Source organism: Cygnus olor, chromosome 1, assembly GCF_009769625.2.
Source record: "Cygnus olor isolate bCygOlo1 chromosome 1, bCygOlo1.pri.v2, whole genome shotgun sequence".
Taxonomy (NCBI): Eukaryota; Metazoa; Chordata; class Aves; order Anseriformes; family Anatidae; genus Cygnus; species Cygnus olor.
The window spans coordinates 86,261,739-86,288,875 of NC_049169.1; the positions used below are offsets into that span (position 1 = coordinate 86,261,739).

Below are 27,137 nucleotides of genomic sequence, written 5' to 3' on the forward strand. Positions count from 1 at the left end.
TAATCTGACCTGTATACACAAGCCATGAAATTTTTCCCAGCAGCTGGATCAAGGCAGCTTTGTTTGAAAGAAAACACATCTTGTCTTAAAGGCTCCAAGGAATGGCGAGTGCCTTGTTCCATCCGCTAATTTACTCCAATGTCTCATTACTCTTGCTGCTAGAAAATTGCTTCTTTCAAGGTTGAATTTGTCCGACTTTGCCTTCGAAATATCAGAACTTGTTATGCTTTTGTCTACAAACCTGCACTCACAGCCCATTTTCATGGATAAGTAACTATACACAGTGCTCCTATCACTGCTCTCTGCTAAACAGAATGGATTGTTTTCTCTGACGCCTCGCATTATAGGATTCACTTTCCAGCCCCTGCAGCATCTTTCGGATTCTCCCACATTTCTACGTTCTTGTTGACATGCAGGCACCCACCCTGGATACAATATCATTGTGGTCTGTACACATGCTGCACACAGAGGAAAAACCATTTCTTTATCATTATTTGATTTTTCCCCTTCCCACATATATGAAAATAGAATTAGACCATTAACTGCCTACCCTACACAAAAAGCTTGTGGAGTCCATCACCCATGCTGAATCCTCAAGTCTCTTTCTGCATCTCTGTTTTCCAAGACAGCCATTCATTACCGATGTTCTTCCTTTCTCACTCCGTGGCCTTGCAGCAGGCTGTGCTAAACAATGTTTTGAAATGTTGTGACAATTTAAGCAGATGTTTGAGATCCCTCATTCGATTTGAGAACCATTTCTCTGAGGCTGATAAGTCACCAGCGTAGATGTCAAAAAGAACAGGGCTGAAGCTGACCGCTGAGTAAGTCTACCTTCTCCTTCAAAGCCTGTTTTCTTCTTTTTTTGTTGCGTGTCCTACTTTCAACGGATTGTTACATGTATGTGATTATGTCATTTTTTCCCCTTGCCAATTCCATTTCGTATAGTTCAGCTACAGGAGCCAGACCAAGTCAAAAGCTTTCTCTGAGTATAAAGTCGAGACAAATATCTTCCTCTGTTTTTGTGCTTTCTCCATGTTTATTTATGACATGCAGGGTAAATATGTGGTCAGTTGTTTATTTCTCAGGAAGGCATCCAGTTTGACTTTCAGCATTTAGCATTGTTGTTGTTGCGTAGATACCACATCTATTTCATTTATTGATGACACTGCAGAAATGTTTGCCTACATTTCTTCATACCTAGATTGCTGCATAATGCATTGGCTGAAGGCATCTCTCATTTTCGGGTAACTAGATTAGCCAGCAGTCTCTCAGAGAAGGATTGCCATTGAAGGGTTATATTCAACAATATGCATGCACACATGCATAAATGTGAACACACACTGATCCTCAAGAAAGCCACGTGCAAACCCTCCCTACTTGCACCACTCCTCCAATGCATACTTGCCAGGCTTTGCAGTTTCCCTCTTGACAAACAAGCTGCTGCACTCCCCACCTTATTGCCTGAGCAGCAGAGGACAAAGGTGAGATGGGTGCCCACTGGGAACATGGGGTGCAGCATTCAGAAGTCCCATGCATCTTCGACAGCAGAAGGACACAGCCAGGAGAGGACCCAGCACCCAGTTCAGGGGCAGGGGCTGCAGAAGCACAGCTCCCATGCAGCGCAGATCGCTGGCTGCAAACCCTAAGCAGTGGAGAAATCTGGTGCCGCTGCCTGCTGTAAGTGAGGGCCCTTGCTGCTGGTGTGTGGCAGCCATAAGCTCTCCACAACAAAGAGAGGGCTAGGCAGACAGGTAAGGCCATGCTCAACTGCTCCGTCAGCAGCAGGGCAGGCACTAAGTGCAGGAAGGAGACCGTCAGCAGCTTCCAAACTGCCCTGGGCAAAGGGAACCACAGCACAAAGCTGTCCTGCAGACACCTACACCTAGATGTGCTGTCTAGTGCCATGGGTACTCGTTAAAGATCCTTTTCTCAAGAGCTAGGGACATTATCCCAGTGTGCTGGCCAAACTCCACAACTCTCGATTTCCTTCTGCTTTGAGGTTCGCTTTGGATTTTGGAGCGGGCACAATACTCATCCTCAGCTCCTGTTAAATCTCACCTTGCCCTACTAACCAGTCGGCGTGTTCCAGCCAAGGGGCTGCCCCAGCGCAGCTGTAGCTGGTGTGAGCCCGACGGCCTCTAAGATGTACAGTCAATTTGGTGAAATGCTTCCAAATGTACCTGGATATAAAATACATGCCCCCTGTCATTCCTCTCTCGGTAGCTGAACAGAAATATGGGCAACAGCAGAGAGCTCACAAAGAACTTTGAAAAACTCAGCTTACCCATTATGTATTATGCATTACAACCTGTCTCTATTGAGCTGTCCAAGATAAAGTCCTACTGGCATTTGATCAAAAGGGCAGGAAATTACCTTGATTTGTCCTGGCTAGAGCTGGCTGCCTTCTGTAAAAAGTATTTGTGAATAAATTATTTGCAGATTGACGGAAAAAAAAGTGGGTAATTTATTTGATGAATATTGTTCAGCTGGCTATTGAGGTAACCAAGTCATGAGGAAAAAATATTGGTGAATGATTTATTTGAAAATCTAGTTGAAACTTGACAGGAGAAAATGGTCAAACAAACTGTTTGCCACTGTTATTCAAATGCTAGCAGACCTGGATAGCATTCATGCACTAGTGAAGTGCACCACGGTGCTTCAAGCCACGGTCCCAAGGAAGGTATTGAAATACGAATTCAAATCTTCAAATCTGCACTCGCATTCTCCTTATTCACCTATTAGTGAGCACAGGGTAGATTCTACATTTGCAGCTATTTATTCTTATTTATTATGAAGACATTCTGGAAACTATCTTGCCTGATAAAATAGCAATGAAAATTGAGTACCTTTTACTTCCCTCCTGCCTTCCTTCAGCAGATCTCTAAGCACTTTACAAATTTCAATGGGTTTAATGTTACAGCTGTTCTGTGAGGCAGGAAGACATAATGAAACCCAGAAAAAGTAGGAAGCACACACTGCTAGCTACAGGTTCCTTTACATCATAAACTATCACACTTCATGAGCATTTTTAGACTAGATTCCTTTCAGCAGAGCACATCAGTTACAGACTGACTACATTTTTCAAATCTGGCTGCCTGACGTTTGGTTCTTAATTCTGTACTTGAGCACTCATAAACAGCTGCTTTATATTACATGCTGAGCTCTTGTTGAATTTGATGGAATTTTTCAGCACTAAACACATGAGGAGAAAACCATGTATCATGATATTTCGGTGCATGCATACAGATTTAGCAGCATGACCTTAGATGCTTGCCTGCAGAAATGTTTACGATGGTCTAGGAGGAAGATAACTAGGAAGCAGGCAGGTTGCAGAGACCTATGAGCGGCTGCAGCTTGCACATCCATGTCACTGGTGCCACATGAGCAAACCACACACAGAAGAGTAATCCAACCTGCTAGGCAGTAAGTGAGACATCTTCCTCCTTCATGCCTCTCTTTTACATCTCCAGCAGCAGGGCTGCAGTCCCTCCCTTGCTTTTTGCTCAGAATTGTGACTGCTCGGTACCCAATATGAGGAGTTGTACTTTCAGAGCAGTATATGGGTGTTAAAGATTTGGCATTAGATGTTATGGCAGCTCCTGCCATGGCACATACAGTAGAGAAAAAATCAACACCCTGCTCATACTGTTGGACATTTTCTTGTCAAGTTCAGTACAAAGGGGATTTGATCTCTAGTACCAAACCAAGCATCATCGACCAAAGAATTTGTGAACAGAATCTGCATGCTAAGGCAGTATGTGACTAGATTATCACCCAAAAACTTGCTGTCTAAACTCTGCAGAAGTGATTAATTAATAAAGAAATGATCTAAAAGACACATATTTTTATGTAATGATGACTGAACATCAAATTGAAGATCTGCTGATCAGCTTAAACACAAACTATAAACCCAGAATAAACATTTGCTTGTTTTCTGTTGATCATTGGTGGCAGTTTAAAATCCAGATTTACTCGGCGTGATTTTTGTTCTCTTTCCCACTGGCATGTCTAGGAAAAATCAAAAGGAGTCAATTGTGCTTTCAGGTTTTCTCCATTTCTGTGTTGTGACTGCAAAAATCATAGGGGAGGATATTGCTCTGTTTTAAAGGAACAGCTTTCATTACAAACAGAGAAAGAAAACAATAGAAGCATTTCTGTTGGCATTTGTTTGTTTTTATATGGATCCTCCGAGGCAAAATTGAAGTTGGGAAGGCGGGGAGAGTCTCTGCTTGTAAGGCAAGCAGGTACAATTCTCATCCTGCTCCAGATTCACTCTCTCAATGCAGTCCAGTTATGCTCCATTTTGGGAGCTTGCTTTGTTTTTTTCCTGGGGTCAGTCTGAGCTTAGCTCTTCTTTGTGTTACTACCTGCGGGACTGCTCTCTTTCCACATCAGAAACAGGCTTAAATCCTTTTCTAACCTTGACTGCAACGAGCAGGACATCCATGCAATGAAGCTGTGTCGAGTTAAATCAGAAGCAGTGAAAGCACGTTTCTCAGGGAGGTTACAGAGCCTCGCATATCGCTGCAAGGTGCATACCTCAGTCTTTACTTCTTTACTTTTCTGAGGCACAGAAATTACAGAAGCAAGAAGCCAGGAGGCCTCCGCCTATGCAAGGCTGAAATGCTGCAGATAACATACACTGAGCTGTCACCTATTATCCTGAGTTGATTTAAAATAATCTATAATCCAGAGATGAGAAATGAACACCACAGGATGAGGCAAATCCTTCTCATGCAGCAAGACAGCGTTGTCACTACACTGAACCACGAAAGAAGAAGCGCTATCTCGTCAAGAGAGGACTTCTAATTTCTTGAGCAGAGTGGCTAAAGGAATCTTCTCGAGTACACTTACATTAGCGGGAGTTAATTAGAAGATTAGGCTGGGGCTGATGATCATGACCCCTTCTGACAATCTGGGCGCACTCTGTAGCAATGAGAGCCTGGAAGCAGGGAGGAGGCATGCTATTAGCTGGCACGGTTGCTGTGCCCCAAGGAGCAGAAGACGGCCCACAGGATGACCAAGCAGCCTGCTCTGGGGGCTCTTCCCACCCTCTGGTGGGACGGGAGGAGATGATATGAAGAGAGCTTCGTGTTCTCAGATAAAAAAATGGGGAAAGCTGGTCCTAATGTGTGTTTTCCAGGTTCATTTTTAACTCAGTGCCAAGTGAAAAGATTAGAGATGCAAAATACATGCAGAATAAAACCAACATAAAAGTTCAGTGACAATTGGCATCTGAAACTTCCGCTTTCAACAGAATTCCAGAAAACAACTCTGAAAGCTTTATGCACAAATGATACAGGAGAGCAAAGCAACCTGTGTTCTTATTTTATTTCCAGTCCTTTTGGCATCTTAATATTCCAGCATCTCCTGCTTACTGCAATTTGCTGTCTTCTTCCTTCTGTTTTGGTTCCACGTTGGATGACCAGCTAACTAGGTATTGAGCCAGCAGTGGGAAAAAACAGGTCAAGAACTGCAGATGTCTCAGTGTTTGAGCCCAGGAGACGTCAGATAACAAGCTGTTATAGTCCATCTGCAAATCCACTGGCTGGCTTGTTATTCTTGAGTGTCTGCATAAGGCCTTGTTGATTCCAGTGTGGCTTCATGCTCTTGACCCTGCAGCGCTTTGGGGGCATCTGCAAGCACAAAAGGTTCATTAGCTCATCCAGCACTCCTTCTGTGAGTTTTGGGTAATATTCGGGGAGGAACCTCAGGTGCCAGCTACCCCGAGAAGATGCATCTCACTGCAGATGTTCAGATGAGCATCAGCTGGGGGATTCTGCATGCCGCTGGAACGCTGCTCCATACATCCGTGCCTCTGCAAATCCTGCATCCTTGAGGATGCTCCCTTGCAGAAAGTGCTCCTGCTTTGGCAACACAGGGAACATATGGTTCACCAGGACAACCAAAAAAGCTCACTTATCGCAAGGTAAACTGCAGCACAAAGTCTCCTTGCCTACCCTGTGACCGCAGGGATAGCAAGCATGGAAACACATTGAGATTCAAATCGCAATATATAAAAATCTCAATAATTTAGACCCAAGAGACTTCAGAAGAGGGCAGAATTTGGCTCTCAGCGAGAAGGCAGTGTCTGCATATAAAGTCACTGGAAAATGTTCAATAAGGCTGCATATACCGTGTCCCCCAAAATCCGCTTCCCTGGCTGGGAAGTAGCTGCTATTCACAAGCTGCATGTCTTAGAGCAGAATGAGAAGGTTCAGTAAAAGCAGCATGAATAAATACTATTAACACAGTTTTGAAGAGACCTTCAGACCCAGCCTTTGGGCAGATGAGTGAGCACAGCCAGGCAGGGCAGGCCATCAGCTCGTCACCCACCATGTGGCAGAGATGATGTCTTCTGAGAGTGATGCTAGCTAAGAGCTAGGAGGACGTCTGCCTGTGGAGAGGTTTGGGGGTAGAAGGGGCTTGAAAAGTAGTGTGAAAGGAAGCATCACAGCGTTTCCAGAGCCTGTCACAGAGGATCAGGGCAGCTGGGTAGCCGTGGAGACAGAAACTGAAGGTGTGTTACGGGGATTTACATGCTGTTTTTGGAAGCCCTATTTCAGTTTGAGATGATTAGCAGTAACTGTGAAAGCCTGCAGGAAACTGCCTCGTATAACTTTATAAAGGCTCCAGACAAGGCGTAGCCCTCTTCTTTGAGCAGGAATTCCCTAGCCAGTGGCTGAAGAAATGTGTTGCTTTTCTCCTTGCTGAGAATAGGCAGCTGTTGTGCTTGCTAGATTAGCATCCAGGCTGCATGGGAAGATTTGATTTAAGGCAAGCCTGGCTGATGACTCTCTGCATGTAAAACTTCCAAACAAGGGGGAGGGAGCAGCTGCAATTACAGTTTTCAACTGGGAAGTGAGAAAATAGAGATAATTTCCGTTTCTACAGCAATATGAATAATTATCAAAAAGAAAATGGTTGATTGGCAGCTAGAAGACTTGCTCCTACTGAAATGGGCCAGTAGGAGTAGCACAAATGAAATCCCTGGATGGAGGAGTTCACTTCCAAATAGTAAAATTCATTTTCCCACTCTCATTTGCATGTTTGCTTACTTGCTTTTCATTTACCCTTACTAAGAATTTACATTTTTCCCCCAGGAAAGTGTTTTACAAGGTTTGCATGTGGACATCTCTTCTGTGATCCCCTGTTACCCGTTCTTACATCTCAACAGCTGCATGACTGTACATGACTGCAAGCTATTCAGGCATCAAGCCTCTATAAAACCCTGCACCCCCTCGTAGATTGCAAGCAACAATGCTCATTCTCAAAAATATTTGAAAAACAGCCATATGGAGCAGGTAACAGGTTTTCCCCATCAAGTTTCTTTCATACAGAGCTAGTTTTCTGGTGCCGCCTCAGAAGGCATTCCTTCCAAATTTCCTATGTCCTGCGGTCGACGAATCCATGGCTATAGCCTTCTGATGTGTTAATAAAATACCAAGCCAATTCTGGAGCCATCCTCCAGCATACAAGTCTGGACTTCTTTCTCTAAGTGTTGCCAATGCTAAAAAAGAGCCTGCCACCTAAAAGAATGTGGTGCACCACGTGAGCAACTCCGGCTCAGCTGAGCTGCCTGCCCACTGCAGAAAGGCAAGTCCAGTGATGCTCAGCTCGTCTAGCTGAAAATCTGCTGAAATCCACTCCAGCTACTAAAACTGAAAATCCACAGGGTCTGAATCAGAACGAGCAAGCAGTCAACCCTAAAACATCACTGCAATTTGCTGCTGAGCCCATGGGCTCTCAGAAACAATGAGTGTTTAAAAAAAAAAAAAACCACTCTTCAGAAAGGAAAGTCATACGTATCTTACATAGCAGGTAATGCTTTTTGTATTTCTCGCTGAGCTTCTGTAGCTGGTCTTCTTGAAATACTCCCATCAGCACATGCTGGAGCACATCTCATGCCTATTCAAACAAACAAAAGAAGATGTCTCATCTTTCACTTTCTCCTTCCTCCACACTGCTGGGAATTACTGCTCTTCTCTTCTTCATTCTGCTTCTCATGTGGAGGGAGTCATTTTTAATTTTCTAGCACAGTAAAAATAATACAAAGCTTCATGAATGAAGCTGGCAAAATACAGAATAGGGCTTTACTCTTCATGCACAAAGATAAAATGGTAACATAATATTTAATCAGGGAGTGAAAGAAAGAGAAGTGAGTTCATTAACTTTTCCCTTGAGTGAAAACTCCTGTTTTCATTTTTCTTTTATTTTTATTCAAATAATTTGCAAGAGAACACCATCCGTATGCAAATGCGTGCGTCCTCAGAACACAGCTTTCTTTTATATAGATGATCGTGAACCTACTCCAATAAAGAGAAAGAGCTGGGATTTTTCCATAAAAATAATTGGCTCTATTAGCCTCCAGTTATCTCTTCCACATTCCTGAGAGCTCGCGTACTTCAGTGGACAGCATTTGGGAGCACTGGACGTCACGGGCCCAACTGCTTTTAGCTTGGGTTAATTGTTTTCTTCCCCTACCTCCTAGTGACCAAGGAGAAGGAAACTTTTGCATTTCATTCTTCGTAAAGTGAGATTCACGGCCTTGAGACCTTTGGAGGCTCCACCTTGCCCCCGTGTCTCCACTTCTGGAGCCAGCTGGGCTTGGGGTGTTGTCGGGGGGAGTTCAGAGGCAGGGCTGCTGTGAAGCGAGGCAGGAGGAGAGCCGGCAGGCCTTGGCCTCCAGCCATGGGTGGACATGTCTGTCCTGATGACAACCCAGCTGTGAAACACGGGGCATGACGACAGCACCAAGTCAACCCCACCGTGGTTGTGTCCTGAAGGTACACTACTTGAGGAGCCCATGTCCTGTCTCTCCTGGGTGATCCCTCCAGATACAGCCAGCTGGAAAGCAGCGTGGTTGAGCACAAGCTTTTAAAGAGCTGCAAAAATGATCATTAAAGAAACCTAAGCAATTCCCACACCACCTCTGTGACATTAAAAATGCACTTGTCTCCCATCACCTGGGCCTGTTATTTCTCGATTCTTCCTCCTGTTGTTTCCTTGTAGACAAACATCTTATCACAAGCCACTAATTTATGAGGAGCAGGTGAAACACAGGAGACCCCGTCCCTTCCTCAAAGATGTTACTTCTGTCCGACCAGTATCTGAAAAACCACCAGGAGCCTCTCAATGAATCTTTCTGGATTACTTCCTAAGCAGCTGCTGATTCTTTCTCAGTAATAACAGAAGAGAAATCTGAGAGGAGAAACTGCAGCTGCTGCCGCAACAGAGAGAGCTTATTATGAGGCATTGCACAAAAAAACATTTGTTTTTCTCCACTTCATTTTTTCTGTTTTGGTTTTGTGTTGTGTGGTGGGGTTTTTTTGTTTGCCTTTTTTTTTTTTTTTTTTTTTGCCTGAGTGGTAAATTACGTTGGAAAATGCACACCAGGAAGCTGATACCCAGCCCCATAGCAGGCAGGTTCCCACACAACTGCAGATGACTTCACCTGCTTTGGTTAGCAACAAATTCTACAAGGTCATTCCTGTTTTTGTCACTCGTGGTGTTTCCACTCCCTTTCTACATGGCTCAGATTTTGTGCTGGAGGCACTGAGCTGTGATCTGAGTGATTTGCCACCGGTGCCTGCCTCTCTCCAGTGCACGCTGGCTCAGGTTACCTCAATTTACAGTGCCACGTGGCACCATAACCACAGGTAACCTCTTACCTGCCTCGTTAAAGCGTTTTGATACTACACCCTTTGGAGAGGGGATCATAATGAGATTTTTAGGCCTTTTTGTAGTACAATAACTGATAACATGAACGCTGCCGGTGGTAAAATGCAGTTCCCCAGGCTGCACTTAACCCAGAATTACCAAAGCTCTTTGAGGACCACAAAATGCTACCTTCCATTCGCATTACAAAGCCATGTGACACAGAGAACAAGAACCAAAAAAAAAGGGGAGTACCTCATATTGTAATAGAGAGAGACTTCAAGTGGTCACGGGCAGCAGTGGAAGATGATACATGGAAGTGAAGAAACCTCCAGTCACCAGCAAGCTTTGAGAAGATGAAACACCTCTGACTTCCTCCAACCTGCTTCTTTTCTGCCAAACACCTATATAAAATAAAATACAGTAAAATAAAAAAAAATAAATAAAATAAGCCAAACCAAAATAACATAAAATAAAAGCTATTATTGACCATGCAGGTTACTGACCAAGCAGACAGTACAGGGAATTTATGTTCCCCTTGAATCCATGCCCTCCTCTGGAGGAGGCATGCTTTTCTCTCTGCCACAGCTCGCTTGCTGTGTGAGTTCAGTTAAGCATTTATCAAGTCCTTTCCAAATCTGGAAACACTGATGTGTCACGACAATACTTCTTTGTTTGGGAGTTACTGGGTGATTAATTGCAGTAGCTCCTCGAAGGACAACTTAATCTGCATTAGCAACTCACCTGCTTCTCGGTGCAGCAATCATGCATGCGTTGGGGAGGGTGGATGGGAAATTAGGAGGTTAAAATCATTTTTAACTCTCCTTATCTCTTGACATGCCTTAAGCAACTTGCCTAAAAGACTGGCAAACATTTACCACAGTGTGGTTGTTAGATGTAATATGAAAACAAGTCAACAGAGAACCTCAGGCTGGCTTGGTTTTTTTTAAAACTTTCCCAAGCAATCAGCTAGACCATATCCTCCTAAGCAGCTGAGTCCCTAAATTATTTGTCGATTTTAAAAAATGTAGTTTTAACCAGCAACGTGACTTTGCAAACAGTCCATTGTATGTCTTGGAATCAAAACTGCTCTGTGACACAGACACGTTTCAGTATTGGTCCAACAAGTCTCGATCCCATATGGCTTCAGTTACAGAGAAACTTGCTGGAGCCTTTCCTTTCTTGCACAAAAGCATTGTCAGCTAAACTCCAGTAACTGAAGCTTTTTTTTTCAGGCATGTGCAAGGGGTGGAAAGAGCCTAACTGAATCTAATTTGATAGCTTCGTCAGTTTTAAAATTAGCGTGGACTGCCATTTTTTCCTAGAACAAGAGGGAAAAAAATAAAAGAGGTCAGATTCTTAGCTGGTGATAAGTTGATGATCTGGTCCCACCTTACAGCTAGGAAAATAGCAGTCCAGGGATGCAATGAGATGGTGTGTGGGTAAGTGGTGATTGCTACAGACCAGCACACAACGCCTCTACATCTCAGGAGTGAACATGAACACCACATCAGGGGATGGTTTGATAAATCTGTGCTCCTGATTTTGGCAGCCATGGGTGCTCAGTTCTGCTGGCTCTGACACCAGCGGCTTCCCAGGAGGCAAAGCCACCCCTCAACAGAGTCCGGTGTGGGTTCACAGCGATCCAAACATCCTCCTGCAGTTTATGGTCCTCAGCCAATGCCAACTCTAGTCAACGGGAATCTTTTTGTTGACCTCAAAAGGCACTGACTAGTCCCTAAGTTGTCATTAGATCCTTTGAGTATAATTAAAGCCATATTGCGTAGAAAGTGAGGGTGGACACAATTCCTCGGACAATGAGTTTTTATATCATTGCTTGGTTAGCAAGACTGATGATGATAATAACATCAGTAACAGAAGCATCCACTTTGTGCTGTGAGCCTGCCAGTGGCCTCCAGGTGTTAGGTGATTTAAGGAATCGTGACTTTGCTTCAGCCCCAGTATTACAAAGACTCATAAGGGAAGAAGCCCAAATCTTCCCTGCCTTCGGCATCCCTTCACTTAATTGCACTGTCCCCTTCTTTCACGAGATTATCTCACCACTGAATGAGCCCTGTCTGTGAAGTGTGTCCTTAGATCCTTTGAGCTCACTTAGCATTTCAAAGCTTGGTGCTAGAAGCCACTGCTTTGCTGCAGTGTGGCCTTGAGGAAGGGGAGTGGGATCCAGCCCATCTTGAGGTCAAACAAAGCCTTTCCTTGGGGGAAAACGAGGCCTGAGTAACATCCTGTCTACAAGCTCAGTACCAGTAACATTTCACTCCATCTCTTTCCCTGATAGCTCTTACTGCTTTGGACAAGTCACCAGGCAATCGCAGATCAAAATCACAAGTGCAGATAGTCACGGCTCCTGCTGGCAGTGCCTTAACCGAGACAGGCAACAGCTCACTTTGAGGCAGGAGAAAAGGTGTAACAGCCTCACCGATTTATTGCTGGGAGCGATGGATGGGGCTGTGCCTGCGGTCCTGGCTGGCCATGAAGCATCACAGCCGAGACAAGCGTGGACAGACTCACAACCAAGTCCTGCTTCCAGGTCCTCCTCCAGGGTGGAGAAGGTACCACGGCAACTCCCACCTCTTAAACAAGAGGACGTGCCACCATCCTGCTAATGGGTCCTGCGCTGTACCATCCTCCTCGCAGGGTATTGGTGGTTAGTTTTCTCACAGTGTGTATACGTTCAGACGAGCTAAAAAAGGATTGAATGTGTCTGCTGCATCTCTTTTAGCTAGAACTGTCTGGGTACTGTAAAACGTGATAGGCTGTTGCAGTTGTTCAAAATTGCATCTGTGTTTAATCAGCCCATGTGCCCAGCTGTCTGCTGCAGTAAATCCTCCTGGAAGCCACTGAGATGGGCTTTTCTTTATGAAATCTCATTACTGTGATAGGTGGTAGCAGCGCCTATTATGCAGGTTGCCATTATACTCAGTTTCTTCTGAGGCTGCCTGACTTTAACTGGCTGGGCTGACATCTTCTGTGAGAGATCTTGCCTCGGGCTGACGGATTCCTCAGCCTTTTGTACTACATGCTATTCAAATCCGGTTACTCTGGCCCTATTAATTTCCTCTTAGGTCCTTCTGTAGCACCATTATAATGCCGGAGTGCTCAGGACAGCTCCTGCATTTCTCCCAGCAGCTCAATGCCCAGTGGGAAGAGGCAACCCCTTCGGATACCCTCCTTGAGCCACGGAGGGGCTGCCTGCCCAGGGAGATCAGCGTAGCACCTGGGTGCTACCCTCCTGTGTGGAAAGCAGGAGTAGGCTGGTGGGGAGCACTGGTCGCTTCTTACTGTGAAGGTGGGATGTGGCCAGGATGTGCACCGAAATTCAGGTGCCAAAGAGACCTTAGGTTGTGATAACACAGGTGTAGCTTCTGTTATCAGAGATCACATGCTCAGGAGCACAACCATTTATCCATCTCTGCTGCAGGTAGCACGGGTTTTAATATTTAAAACAACATTTCAAACCTAAATTCTTCCTGCAATCATGAAATAACAGGAACGGAGGCTCCCAGCTGACAGGCAATCTCTTCCTCCTCTTTCTGCCTGTGTCATGACTGGTCCTACTTTACCAAGCCTAACACCTTTGCCTTCCACTTAGAAATGCCAGTTGGGATTTTACACTTATTAAAGGGCATCAAAGCGGATCTCACAGTCTAGCAGAGCTTGTGCTGCTCTTTTTCCTATGAGCCCATCTTCACTGCTGCACTGAGCAAAATAGGCAATTCTCCTTCTGCAAGCCAGCTATTCAGATCTCAAACTGTTATTATTTTCTTTTTTTTTTTTTTTTCCTGAGCTGCAGTTATTACAAGCTCTGTCTTTTCCAGGCATGTTGTTGTGCTGGATCAGAAATAGCGATGCACGGCCACTGAAGGTTGAGCCCTGTGTTTTGCTAACACTTTGGAAGACGATACCATCTGTGACATGATTCAGATCAGTGGTTTAGTGAAATTCAGCTGGCAGGGAGTTATCCACCAGATTAATGTTTCAGAAGTTCTTGTGCTTCCAAAACAATGTTTTGCCTTCCCCCTCCCTCTGCTGTTTTCTTCCACGCCTCCATAGGCAGGCCCTGTCAGGTGTCACAGGCACCTCGTTAACGGGCTTGGACAAGGCAGGAAACAGTCTTTGCCAAAAAAATAAAATTAAAAAAAAGGTACTTACGTCTTGAAAGGGTGCACAGAGATCCTGTCCTTCTGCCACTTTGACTAAGGGCAGCAGGGCGCAGAGGTGCATCTCCCCGCAGGCACCCCACTGCACCCCAACACAGAGGGCACCCTCAGTGCACACGCAGGAGGCAGTGTGGAAACTTCTTTCCTGGACACCAAGTTTCACCCCTCTGAAGACCATCATAGCACGTTGTCCTGTGCCTCTGGGATGTGCCCCATTTGCATGAGTGAGAACAAGTGGAAGCTGCCTTTGATTTTAATACCAAGGCACCATTGTGGCTGCCTACACACACTGGCCTTGTCTGGTTCACGAGCAGCCCAAGTAACCTCAATGCTCATTTGCAGAGATGGATTTGCAGACATCCCTCTGGGAGGGAAGGCCCATTGCTTTTGGATGCTGCTCAGACAGCTACAAAGGAGTAGTCCAGTAAAGAGCTCACGGCCCTGTGAAACACCTAGCAATCCAGACATGGGAAATAAAATTCTGCAGTACTGTTGTGTACATCCCCCCATCTGTTTCCTGCAATACATTTGTCCATAAAACAGCTCTCGCGGTGGCAATTTCCTTCAGCATGGTTCTCCAAAGATGTCTCTTTCCAAAGCACACTCTCAAAACCAAGCTCTCCGTCTCTCTGTGGCCACACAAAGCCTGCCTGCAGCACACAGTGCAGCCAGAGCACCCCAGGACTGTCAGTCCGGGGCTCTCTCCAGTGGGCAACACGCAGCCTCAGAGGCTCTTCAGGGCTGCTACGGCATCCTAGGGGCAGGGGGGCTGTTTTGCATTGCATCGGGCCTTCTCTGGGTAAAGCAATTATTTGTAGCTGAGAGTTGGAGGTCAGAATAAATGAATTCTCATCACCATCGCAGATCTTCATAGGCTGCCCACTGCCGCGGTAATTGAGCATAATAATTAAGCAATAAAGACAGTTGTTTCTGAAGTACTTTGAACATCATAAAAATAGTTTTGATGGTTAAAAACCAAAAGTGCTGGAAGCCAGCACTGTGACAGTGCTGAAGACGAGATATGTGCTCCGGCAGCGAGATGCCGTAAATTTAGACACAGCAAGGGTGGATTGCTTTGGAAAAAATAGTTAGGTAAAACAGAACATTTCCACACCTGCACTTTTCAGCTGATTGGACACCATGTCTGATCATTTTATGCAACAGAATGACAACCAACTTAAAGAATTATTTCCTTGAAACAATTTGGAACTATACCTGTTCTTGCCGTATATTTCATCCGCAAGGCAATATTCCCCTGCCCTTCTCCACATCAGTCTGGAGTTCCTGTTAGAAAGATGTGGTAATACAGAGAGACATCAGCATCATTCACTGAATGAAAATACTGAAACAGCAAACGGTTTCTAAAAATAAAAATATAGTGAATATGTCTTTAGGTCTCTAAGGCATTATTCGGTGACTAATCAGAGCAGTTTTCTTACGAAAAAGGGACAGAAGCAATAGAGATGGAATCAAATTTAATAGTACAAAATGCGAGGTCGTGCCCTGAGGGAGTAATAACGAGAATTTCTGCTACCAGCTGGGAGCTCATCAGTTGGAAGTGACAGAGGAGGAGAAAGACCTGAGTGCACTAGCCGATCAAATGACTGCAAGCTGGCAATATCATGCAGATGTGAGAAAGACAAATGTGAACCTAAGACACATCAGATGAGGGATTTCTAATAGAACTAGGAAGATTTTAATGCCATCAAAGAAGTACAGAATACTGTACATCCATTTAAAAGATGAATTAATTTAAAATTGCCTTTTTTCAGCCTCTCTCTCTTAGGATGACCAGAGGAGGAGAGAGCTTTCTTCTACAAGAAGAGAATAAATGAGCTTGGTTTCTTGAGTCTAGTAAAATGCAGGCTGAGATATATTTGTTGCTTATAAATACCCTGGAGGGAAGCACCAGGAAGAGAGAAGAGCTGTTTGAGTGAAAGGGCAGTGCTGGCAGAAGCGAGTATAAATTTGCCAGGAAAACATTTCAGCTAGAACTGAGAAAAAGGTCCTGGCCCTCCAAGAAGTGCTTTTCTGGAATTGCCTTCCAGGAGGTTTTATCAGGACAAAAATCCCAGCCTGTTTTAATGCAGAGCTAGGGCAGTTCCCTACCGATACCACCCCTACACCTCAAACAGCAGGGGACTGGGCAATATGACACAGAAGGTGCTTTCCATCCTACTTTCATCATCCTCATAAGAGGTGCTTATCTCGTTCAACAACCTAAGGTTTCATACAGCTGCTGTTACACTGCCTTTTAGCTGCTAGAGCTGCCAGGTTTGCCTTGTATTGCTGACCACAGAAAGAATGGCGAAGGCCTGGTACTGTCTCCTGGCTGCTTTCTGGCCTGCTTCATTGCAGAAATCGGTGAGCCCAGCCCCACGCCCGTTTCTATCAGACAGGTGCCACGTGACTCACGCTATCCACCCTGTCCGTGGGGAATGCGCCAAAAGCTCTGAGTCTCCCGCTGCGCTGTGACCAGCTCTCCTCCTGCTCGGGGCGGAGGGAGATCACTCCCTGCTACATGAGCATACCAAGCTCTCCATGTTGAGGAACCACCTAGCTAGAGATGGAGCTTGGGACAAAGGCATGGAGAAGGGTGGAAATCTGTGAACTGCAAGACGCTAAGAAGACGAACAGAAGCTCAAGGCAGCTTGCTTGCCAACTGCCTGGCACTCCATGCAGTTGTAAAGACATTTGAAATCCCAAAGAAGCCCAGTCCAGAAGCAAAAAAATAAGGTGAAAGGGTATGGCAGAGGTTCAGCTGGTATGGCCTGATGAGTGACGTTAGGCACATGGCATTAGAGTCCTGGTTTGAGATGATTTAAACCATACAATCGGTATAATCTGAAGCTAGGAATCTCAGCCCTGTGGGGGTTTGCTGGGTGGCTTTTAAAATTGGTATGGCCTGGCCACCCCTAAGGCGCACAGAAGTTTGTTCTTCCTCTGCCTAAAACAGGACGCTGGGAATTGACAGATGATCTTAGAAGGGCTAAATGCAAAGCACAAGATAAGGAAAACTTTAAGTATGTTTCTTTGGTTTCAGCCCTCAATATATCAGCACTCACCTTTGTTTTCTTTAACCTTCTCCCAGGTCTCCCATGGCCATCAGGCTGCAATGTTGTTAGGGAGGTTGTTCTTTTCAAGTAGCAGTGTAACTTCACGCAGCAATTTGTCACTGCAGATAAAACATCTTTGCTGTCCCAGGTGGCTTACAAGCTGAAACAGGCAGGGCATGCAAATTCCACTGGAAGGTATGAGCTCAAGCACAGAGGATCCTGGAGGAGATGGAGGAAGAGGGAGTTCTCCAGGAGGAAGGCTTTGCAGAGGGCTGCCGAGGAAGAGGAGCAGTGCTGCACGAGGAAGAAGTGCAGCAGTACCAGGGAGGGCTCTCCAGGCATGAGGGCAAGTGTGGGAGCAAGGGATGCAAGGAGGGATGTGGAGAAAGTCCAGAGAAATGGAGGGGGAGGAGGAATTCAGAGGGAGCTAACAGCACTGCGTGTGTACTGGGGGGCTTTGGAAGGGGGAGAATGAGCCCAAGGACACTGTAGGTCATGCAGAATGGATGCTACATCCCACCCCAGAGCCCACCACCACCTTCATATTCACATGCACAAAGCACTTGGAGACACTTCAAGGTGAGAAGCACCTATAGAAAGACTTACTATTACTGAGATTAAGAAGCTGTGGAAATCTTCACTCAGAAATGTGCCTGGGATTTTTCCCTTCACAGCACGGATGTTATTCAACTGCAGATCTGCAGGGGTGTTTCTCAAGTGCAAACCTTTGTGTTTAATTTGACCGGTTTGCTTGGGTTTGCAGCAGCAGAATCCTTCCTGCGTGTTTGGACAGTACACACACCAAGCCCTTACTCTAAGCACAGCTACTGAATGTATATGTTTATTTCGGTTTTATATTCCAGGCACTGAGCAAACCCTCAACAAATGCTGTCTTCAAAAATTGGCCGCTCACCCAAGCCCGTCAAACTTTCCATGGAGTCAGAACCTCAGAAATCCCTCATCAAGAAGGAAACACTGGTCTCGCCTGAATTCGTTTAAGTAGAGGAGGGGAAAAAGAAAACACATTCTTCAAGTTTTTGTCTGGTCAGATGATACTGGCCAGAAATTCAACCTTTCACTTCTGTTACACTGCACGCCCTCGCTGACCAGCTACATCTTAGGCTGGGGACAGGAGGAGGAAGGAGGTGGAGGGGACCATCCCAAAGCCTCATTGCTGGCCCTCACCACTGGGGAGCCTGCAGTGCCCTTGGAGAGGCCCCAGCCCTCCAGGGAAGGCAGGTTTTTGCTGTAAAGGGAGACAGAGCAGGGCTTCATTTTTGGGCAGGCTACGTTAGAGTTAGGCAGCACAGAGCAGATGTCCAAGAGAGAGCCGGGAGGTGGGACTGAGGCAAGGCACAGAGAATGAGTCACCCGCAGCCGGAGCCAAGCCAGGGCTGAACGCTGCAACAAATCCTATAAGGCACGAGCAGGCCAGAGCAGAGCGGGAGAGAGGAGAAGTCATCCTTGCAGGGAAACAACCAGAGAGGCAGAAGGAGGAGGGTGAATGAAATCCAAAAACCGACAGAGCGGGACGTAAGAACGACTGCCCTTCACCAGTCCAGTGGGCATCCAGCTTGGTACGCTGCTGTTAGCAGTGGCCTGGAGCAGACATTTAGGACAAAAGCACAGAAAAGCCAGGAGAAATGTTGTGTGACTCCCCTGAGGACCCTCCCAGCTCCTGGCAGCCCACAGCAGAGGAACTCCTGCAGCCAGGGGCTGCGCCTACAGCTTTCCTGGCCCTCAGGGACCTCTTCTCCCCTGAACCTAATGGCTGCCCGGCCCCCACACGCTGCTGGTCCCCATACCACCTGGCCCCGCAGCCTGAGCGCGCACCAGCAAGGGGGGCAAGGAAGGGGGACTTTCTGAGGGGGAAAATGACAGAACTGACAACTTTCAGCACCAAGAAGTTTCTCTTCCACAGGCCCAAGTAGAGGCTCTCCTCCGCAGGCCCACAGAGTCCCTCAAGGGCAGTCCCTCTCCAAGGGAAATGCTCCACACGCTTTGCAGCCCATGCTAGAGCTCCTTGATAGTCACCTCTGCTTCAGAGAGGCATAAACCTGCCCTGGGAGCAGCAAGAGGAGAGAAGAAATGCTTTGTTTCCTGAAATACTAGAGCATTTGTATTTTTCCTCAAGGAAAGGGGTGGCAAATAATGGTTTCGTGACCATTAAAAAAGATAGGGAGAGAGGAGAGGGCAGGATTTGAGTTACAAATGAAGCTGGCGTCTTACAGTGAGGGAGGCTGCAAGGTACAAGGCCATAGTATAACAAAAAAAAAAAAAAAAGAGAAAGAGAGAGAGAGAAAGAAAAGCATACAGAGCCTTTACAGCATCCATCAAAGCAGTAACGTTATTGCATGGTACGTTTATAGTTCCCTTGCAGCCACGGCAGCAGCTTTTCAGTCGGGCTGGGCTTAAAAACGAGGCCAGAGCTGTCTCCTTGCTGCTCCTCTGTGCATGGGCATTTCCCGTCCCCTCGCAGCGACTCTGAAATTCATTTCGCCCTTTAATTGGATTTCACGCAGCGGTGCAATGCACAGCATGGGATGGCCAGGACTCCTCCGGAGAGGGGTACCCACTGCCCATCCGGGGGCAGCAGCACTGGGGATGAGGATGAGGAGGGGTGGGACGCCTAGGGACACCTTGCTGGGTGGCTGCTGGGCAGGCAGCACAGATAATGCCCTGCTTCTGGTGGCAGATTTCAGCAACACACAAGTCGCTTCCATTTCATCACAGTCAAAACTGGCTGGGCTTAACTAGGTCACATTTCCTCACCGTATCAGAGGCACAGGCTTGTCTTGCTCGAGTAATTTAAGCAAAACCCAGCCTTTGCACAAGGCAGAGGTGCCAGCACCCCTGCTGCAGGAGAGGACAAGGAGCAATGCCTTTAAACTAAAAGAGCGGAGATTTAGACTTAGATTAGATTTTTGGAAGAAATTCTTTACTGTGAGGGTGGTGAGGCCCTAGCACAGGCTGCCCAGAGAAGCTGTGGATGCCCCATCCCTGGAGGTGCTCAAGGCCAGGCTGGATGGGGCTTTGGGCAGCCTGGTCTGGTGGGAGGTGTCCCTGCCCATGGCAGGGGGCTGGAACTGGGTGGGTTATAAGGCCCCTTCCAACCTGAGACATTCTATGATTCTAGAAATTGATTTGTCTTTATTTTTTAGACACCTCACCACGACCCTCCTTATACAAGTGGGAGCAAGACAGTCACTATTTTCCATCTCTCTGCATCCGTCATTTTCTTCGCCCATTTTTGGCTCCCATTTTTCACCTGCATTACTTGTGCAATAGAAGATTGCCCCAGTCCATAAATCACCCACTTTGCTCAGACAGCAGAGAGGTGGCATTTTTGGCTTTTTTTTTTTTTAATCCCTCTCTTTATGCAGCCAGCCATTTTATTCCCTCTTGAGACGGCTGCTCCAGACTGAGCAGATGTTTCCACTGAGCTGTGTGCAGTGACACCCAGCCTCCCCCTGCCATCACCCGGCTAGCCGTGGTAAATCGAGAGGCTGGCGAGGCACAGAGGCATCCTTCTGCACTGTGTTTGTCAACAGCGAGCTTCGCCTGCCCACTTACCTGCCGCAGGTAAGTCCCGCCGGGCACCTTCTCTCACCTAAATAATTTCATGCCATCTGCAAACCTTGCTGCTTCGCTGCTTCCCCCATTTTTCCGAGCCATTAATAAATACTAAGCACGAGCAACAAGCACACAGCTCACTGCCCAGCCCACTCCCCGCAGGGAGAGTATGTTCCCACCTCACCTGGTGAGACACTGGCATCACCCCCTGGCAGCCCCCACATCCCTGCCTCACCGGGGGTCCCCAGCCCACGCACCACTGCTTTGCTGGGTGCAGTGTGCCATGACTGGTGTCAGTGGAAATCCTGCCTCATGTCCCAGAGGAGGCAGCTGTTCCCCTTGGCATGCTTTCCTACGGTTTTCTCTAGTCCGTGGGGAAGACCTGCTTTATTCTTGCCTTTAAGGTGAAACAGAAGGAAAATGGGAGCTTTGTTCTGCAGGCCTTTGAAGCGCTGCTGCCAGCCAGAAGCTGCTGAGGACATCACATCTGCTTGCCTGGAGAGCAGAATACCCCACGTGCTCCCAGCTTTTTGGCTCACCTCATTCTCCCTGAAAGGTCCAGGAAAGGGCCCTGTTCCCCAGCCCCACCACCAGCTGCAGGGCTCCCAAAGCCCTAGGGGAGGACACTGTCCCCCTGTCCTGCCGGATGCTCCAGCACCAGGCTCTGCACCTCTAACAGGCACCAAGGAGCTGCAGTGCCGGGTCTCCTGCCACTCTCCAAGCCGTGCAGGGTCAGGCCATGTGTCTTGCATGGCCCACGGCCCATTTAATGGGACCTGGTGCCGTGTTGGGAGATCAGCTGCTCATGCAGGCTGCGAAGCCTTGCTCAGCTGCTCACATTGCAAGCTTAGCCATGGAAAAAAGTACCCAACATGCACAGTACGTGACTTTAAAGCAATCAAAATGCCGTCAAAAGAAAGCCAGCGTTGCTAGAAGTTACTTCCCCACCTAATTTCCACCTTTCATTCTCTCAGCTTTTGACCAAAAGCCTGCTAAGAATGTCCCTGCTTTCCTCACGATCGCTGACCAGACCTCATATCTTCTTATTTTCCAGGAGGAGCCTCCTTTTTGCAGAGACCTGGACTGGAAGAGTGAGCACGGCCTGAAGGAGGAAGACTCAGAGCGGGCTGGAGGGCACAGCACAAAGGCTCAGGGGTGCAGGTGGAGGCAAGGCCTGCTCCCCTAAAGGCAGGAGGGATGCAAAGGGCAGATTTCCCCCATGCTGTTTCAGGCTTCTTTACTCTAGAGCTCAGCTACTGCCAGCTCTGCTGACAGCTCCACTCCTGCAGCTCGGACACCCGACCCACCTTTTGCACCGCTCAGATTTGGATAGCAGCTCCTATCACTCCAGCTGTACATCCCACAAAGGGAGTGTGCTTGGGTTTTTTTAAGATGTATCTTGAAAAGAGAGAGGCTATTAACAACAGCTCTTGCTGATCTCCCTGCTGCATCCAATTCATTTTTAAATAGCACAGCTAACAGGACTAAAATCTATATAAAATATATTTCATGCTACCCCTTCCTGAAGGTAACTTTTGCTTAAGGATTTTGTTCCAGGTTTTCTGTTGCTTTGATGTTTTGTTTTGTTTTGTTTTTTTCCTGGGTAGGGTCAGGAAGGGAAGAAGAGCTCCTGAGTGAGAGTTTATAGATATTATTTCCATTACAACTACAAATTAAACAGCAATGAGAGAGAATGCCTGAGAGAATGATTGACTCCTTTTCTTTCTTTCTTCCAAATCAATTTGTAGTGCAAAAGCATTCATTATTTCACAGTAAATCTTCTTCCTGCTATTAGACCTCTCTATCAAACTTTTCCTAGTTGCATCCCATCCCCCTCCACTCCCTTGGTTAACGTTCATCAGATTAGTACTAATCTTATCAGAGATTTCATTGTGCTGCTTGCAGCAAGCCATGCCTCCACAACGTCCCCCCTATTCCTACTGGGGACTGCCTGATGCCGTGACTGGTAGCACCTTTCCCATCATCGATCCAGATCTGATGGCACCAAAGCCTTCAGGGGAATGGCGCAGCCTGCACAACTCTTCATGTGAAAAAAATAAATAAACAAAAATGCAATGAGTGACTTCAGGCAGCCAACAGGCTTCACTTCAGCATTTTCAAAATGAAGCATTCGGAACAATTTTTCATTCCTCTCCAAGCCAAAATCTCAAATCCTCACAAATGGAATCAAGAAAGTGAAATAAGGCATTTTTCCCCTCTTTGTTTTGCCATTTGTTCTTAATTTTCCATGGATGCTCTCTGCGTTTACCAAGACCTGGCCTCTGCACAGGGTCGCCCTTTGGCGCATCCTGAACTGCACGGAAAACTCTTTCCTGGCCAGGGGGAAGCCAAGCAACAGGGACAGCTCTCCTGCACGTCACCCATGGGTTATTTCCACCAGAACATTACCCCAGTCCAGCAGCTTTGTGAGCCACTGCCTCCAGGCACAACCCACAGCCAGCTGGGGATGCCCGAGGAGCACAGAGCAGTGGTGGTGCTGCACCCCTTGTGCTGCACACAGACGTCACCTCCCTCTTCCAGAGCAAGCAGAGCCCTCTCCTGCCCTCCCCACAGCCCACAAGCACCAAGCACCACTGCCAGGATCTGCACTGCAAGCTTACAGTGCGTCCAAATTGCCGCCCGCTCCCCGCAGACCCCATTCAGCATTTCCTCTATCACCCCCTCCCCGAGTATCTGTTTCAGATTAATTGGCCTGAAGATCGGGTAGCATGCATTTGTCTGGATTATTTCCTGCCCAAGCTAACCTCTATAGATATAATTTTTTTTCAAAGGGAACGTTTTGGCAGAGCATCAGAAAGGAAAACTCCCTGACGGTGCAATTACAGCTTAATGTGCAATAGCCATCCGGGAGACGCCGGGAAAGCCCCGGCGTTCAGGGCGCATGAAATGCAACTCGCTGCTACACCAGGAAAAAAATAAATAAATAAATAAAGGTGAAAAACCCACTGGAGAGGACTTTGCAACAGCCAGAGGTGAATGGACACTGTGTGAAGTGACAGCTCATTTCCATCCCCACCCCAGAGAGCCCAGGCCAGGAGGGCTGAGGAAGAGGAGCGCGGGGATGCGCGGGAGCTGGGGATTGATGTCCCACGGCCATGGGCTGAGCGAGGAAGCAACACGGGCATGCCCTGATCCCTGGTTCGGTGACACTGATGGAGGCACAGGGGGGATTAATTCAAACCGATTGACCAAATCTTTGCACTTCGCGTTGCTGTCACATATGATTAAAGTTGATCAAATTGCTCGCTGCAGATAAATCCTCAGACAGACGCAGCCCCATTATCCAGCCCTGAATTATCAGCGAGCAGCTTGTCTTCTTGCAAACAGGGCTGCCTCCCAGGTGAGTCTGACAAGTACCTTGCAAGAAGGCATTTTAACATGCGGCTTCATTGGGACCCCATCGCAGAAAACATCCCACCCCTCAGCCCCCCCTTTTCTTTATGACACTGGTCATGTAAGTCATACTGCACTGCTTCCAGCCAGAGGCCATGCTTCACACGCAGGAGACACATCCTCTTCTAGCTGCAAGTTATTTGCAATCATGCCGAATTGTTCCACGAGCCTATCACGCAACCAATAGAGCTCTTCAAAATGGCTTTGAGAATAACGCCAGTGCGGGCGCTCAATTACGTTCATTCACATTACTCTAAAAGATGGCTTGCTTTCGTGAACATCTTTGTAGGCAGAAAATTTTTTTCAACAGTGTTTGGGAATGAAATGGGTCACAATCGCTAAGGAAGACAGTCTGCATGTTTTATTCAGAAGCACATTTTGTGAACATTTATTGCTACATACGCCCAGCTTTAGTGAAGATGGACATCCCTAGTTTTCCTCTTCATTTCTCCTCCCTTTGTTTTTATTTTTGTCTCTGCGTATTAACTGCAACCTATTGACATTTGCAGCTATCAGCTGGAGGAAAAAAAATAAAAGAGATGGGGTGGTGGTGGTGCAGGAAACTCTATGCAAAAGGAAAAGTTTATTTCCTCTTAAACCTTTCCCTTAAATTCAATTATGTTGTTCTCATCCACAACAAGCTAATGGCCACTTACAGACTCCATATCAGATGCAACCACATAGTTTCTGCTGAGCAAAAATTTCCCTGGAAAAAAGCCACTTCATTTACTGGCGAGTTGCTTTGCTCAGTGCCTCTCAGCTTTGACGGACTTCAACCAGTTATTGCACAGGGTTGCCAGGATGAGGCCCTGGCCTGGCAGAGGTGCCAGCATGGTCCCAGCACCAGGGAGGGCTGCAAGGGACCCTTTTTGGCACTGTGGTCCCATGAGGTCTCCCAGCCATTTGGTTTCCCTGCCCATATGGTGGCAGCCAGGATTTCAGGGGCAATTTCTTCTCATAAACACTTTGTTTGGTGCTTCCAGAAGCAGCTCACTCTTACAGGCTTTCAGGACATGCCAAAATGCTGGGAGACAGTCTCACCCTGACCAAACAAACACCACAAGTTTGTGCAGCCCAGCCACCTGGCTTCTCAGGCAGCTTTGGGCACCAAAAGGACCCCACACAACCCCAGGGGACCAGAGAGGACCTCACGTGTTACAGAGCCCAGGCTTTGGCTCTTGAAACATCTTGAGCATTGACCTCATCTCACCGCTGTGTCAGGCTCAGCAGGAGGAGAGGCCAAGAAAATATGAAACAATGTGGGGAGGAGCAGAGCCATCAATCAGGAGACAGAGCAGAGCTGGCCTCCCTTCCTCCAGGAACCAAAGCCAAGAGCGAGGGATGGATAAACGAGGACGAGGTGCCCTGGAGAAGGAGGACAGAGAGGAGGAGTTGGGAGCCTTACCCAACTCTCTTTGCTAAAGGCTGTTCTTTTCCTCTGCCCCAGAAACATCAGCATGGAAAGGGAAAATGATTTTTTTTTTTAAAACACAGCTCTAAGATAAAGATAAGTAATGCCTTCCCTGAAGGCAGAATAAAAAGTCTCGGTTTAAAAAGCTAAAAAAAAAAAAAAAAAAAAAAGGTGGAGGAGGAAAAAAATAAATAGTCCCCTGATGTTGCTGTCTTGCTGAGTCAGCCAATATTTGATGTAGAGCACACGTGTGCAAGGACAGCCACACGGGACAGCAACAGCAAGGAACGAACCCAGACAGCTACAAGGGCCACGGGGCCAGTGAAACCACCCAACACCCCACATGGGGCTGATCTCACACCAGGTACAGCCACCACAAGGGCTGTGGGATGGCCATCATGTCCCCACGGCAAGGCAGCATCGCCTTCCCATGGGGTGTGAGGGCAGGAGGCATACCGGCCATGCTCCTGACATCAAAAATCACAACGCCCTCCTGCCATCTCCTCCAGATGAGGTCTTAATTATTTAAGCAAGCCCTGCAAGTCTTCGTTAAGGCACCGAGTTATTATTTCCATCTTACAGGCAGGGAAGCGAGGGTGTTTTTGTGCGAGCCCATATGTTCTCCATTACGGACCATCGCTCCTCCTGGCTGCAGCACGACCTGACCGAAGTGCGAAACAGCGTCCAACATTTGTTCTCCTCGTACGCCCAGACCAACCAGTAGCAGGAAGCACAGTTGCAAACTCATGCAAAGCTGGGAGGTCTGGGGAGCGTTTAGGCCCCTGGAAGCACATACTCCGAGACCCAGAGCAGGAAGACCAAACACATTGGCCTTATGCATGGTGAGATATGCCTCTTGCCAGGGGTACAGCAGGGGTTACCCCAGCCAGAAGCAGCAGGGAGCAAGGAAGGCAGCAGCATTATCCATGGTGAAGCGAGGGGTCATGCTCCAACCAGCACCACCACCCCTCTGAAGGACAGCATGGAAGGGATCCACAGCTGGGCTGAAACTCTGACCCCCCTCACATTACCACAGAAGTCCCACTGAGTCCCTGTGGGCCAAGAGTTATTTCTAGACTTTGTCTCCTCAGCAACACAATGATGCCTTGCAATCTTCCTTCTTCATCTGGGGGCTCCCCGGGCTTGGACTTGGTGGCCTCCAAGGGGTCCCTTCCCACCTAAATTAGGTGATTCTCCAGTTTGAATGGAATTGTTCAGAGCCAACCCATCACTCAAGTAACAACACTGCTCCTCCCAGCATAGTCACTTTTTTCCTCAGCTCATCTTTGAGGAAATTGTTCTGGGTTTCAGCTTGGAAAACAACACCCCTGCAGAGACACAGCTGCAGCTGTGTTAACATGGCTGGTCACCCAGAAGCTTCTGAGGAAAAAATCAGACCATTTCGGCTCACTGTACACAAAGAGGATGCTGCCTCACTCTTTGCCTTGAGTCTCATACCAGTGCAGTAACTTTGAGGGAGGGCTGTCAGCATATAAATTCAGATTACCCCTGAACGCAGGGCCTAGCTGGATTTCTCAAGGAAGGTAATAAAGAGCCGTGGCCTTCCCATAGGTACCAACAAGTCCCCCTGCTCAACACACGCATGTCACAGCCCCCACAGCCACATCCAGCCCAGACCCCAGCACATCTATAACATTTGAAATGCCCTTTGCAACCTGAATTGCCTGCTCAGGAGGCAAGGGTCGTACAGAAGAGATTTTCTCTCCTCAGGTAGCCTGGATGTTTATCCACGGCACAAAGCCAGCCCAGAAGCAAAGCAAGGAGCTGCACATCAGACCACATGCAGGGATCCTGTGCCTTTCCCTGCAAAGACAAAGCCCCAGG

The 27,137-nt window shown here is 47.3% G+C and overlaps 1 protein-coding gene across 3 annotated transcripts in view; it reads right to left on the reverse strand.

The window, feature by feature from the left end:
- PTGFRN (prostaglandin F2 receptor inhibitor) overlaps nucleotides 1–27,137 on the reverse strand; it is a 104,242-nt gene that overhangs the window by 69,176 nt on the left and 7,929 nt on the right. Inside the window, exons 2-5 of one of the 3 annotated variants that reach the window (XM_040567131.1) lie at nucleotides 16,904–17,013; nucleotides 15,054–15,122; nucleotides 9,913–10,061; nucleotides 7,815–8,847 (exon numbers count right to left, since the gene is read on the reverse strand). In XM_040567131.1, the coding sequence (XP_040423065.1) occupies nucleotides 7,815–7,881 (67 nt within the window). In that variant the 5' untranslated portion in view covers nucleotides 7,882–8,847; nucleotides 9,913–10,061; nucleotides 15,054–15,122; nucleotides 16,904–17,013. Of the gene's footprint in view, nucleotides 1–7,814; nucleotides 8,886–9,912; nucleotides 10,062–15,053; nucleotides 15,123–16,903; nucleotides 17,114–27,137 lie in introns of all 3 variants that reach the window. The other 2 variants (XM_040567122.1, XM_040567139.1) reach the window with 2 other exon arrangements.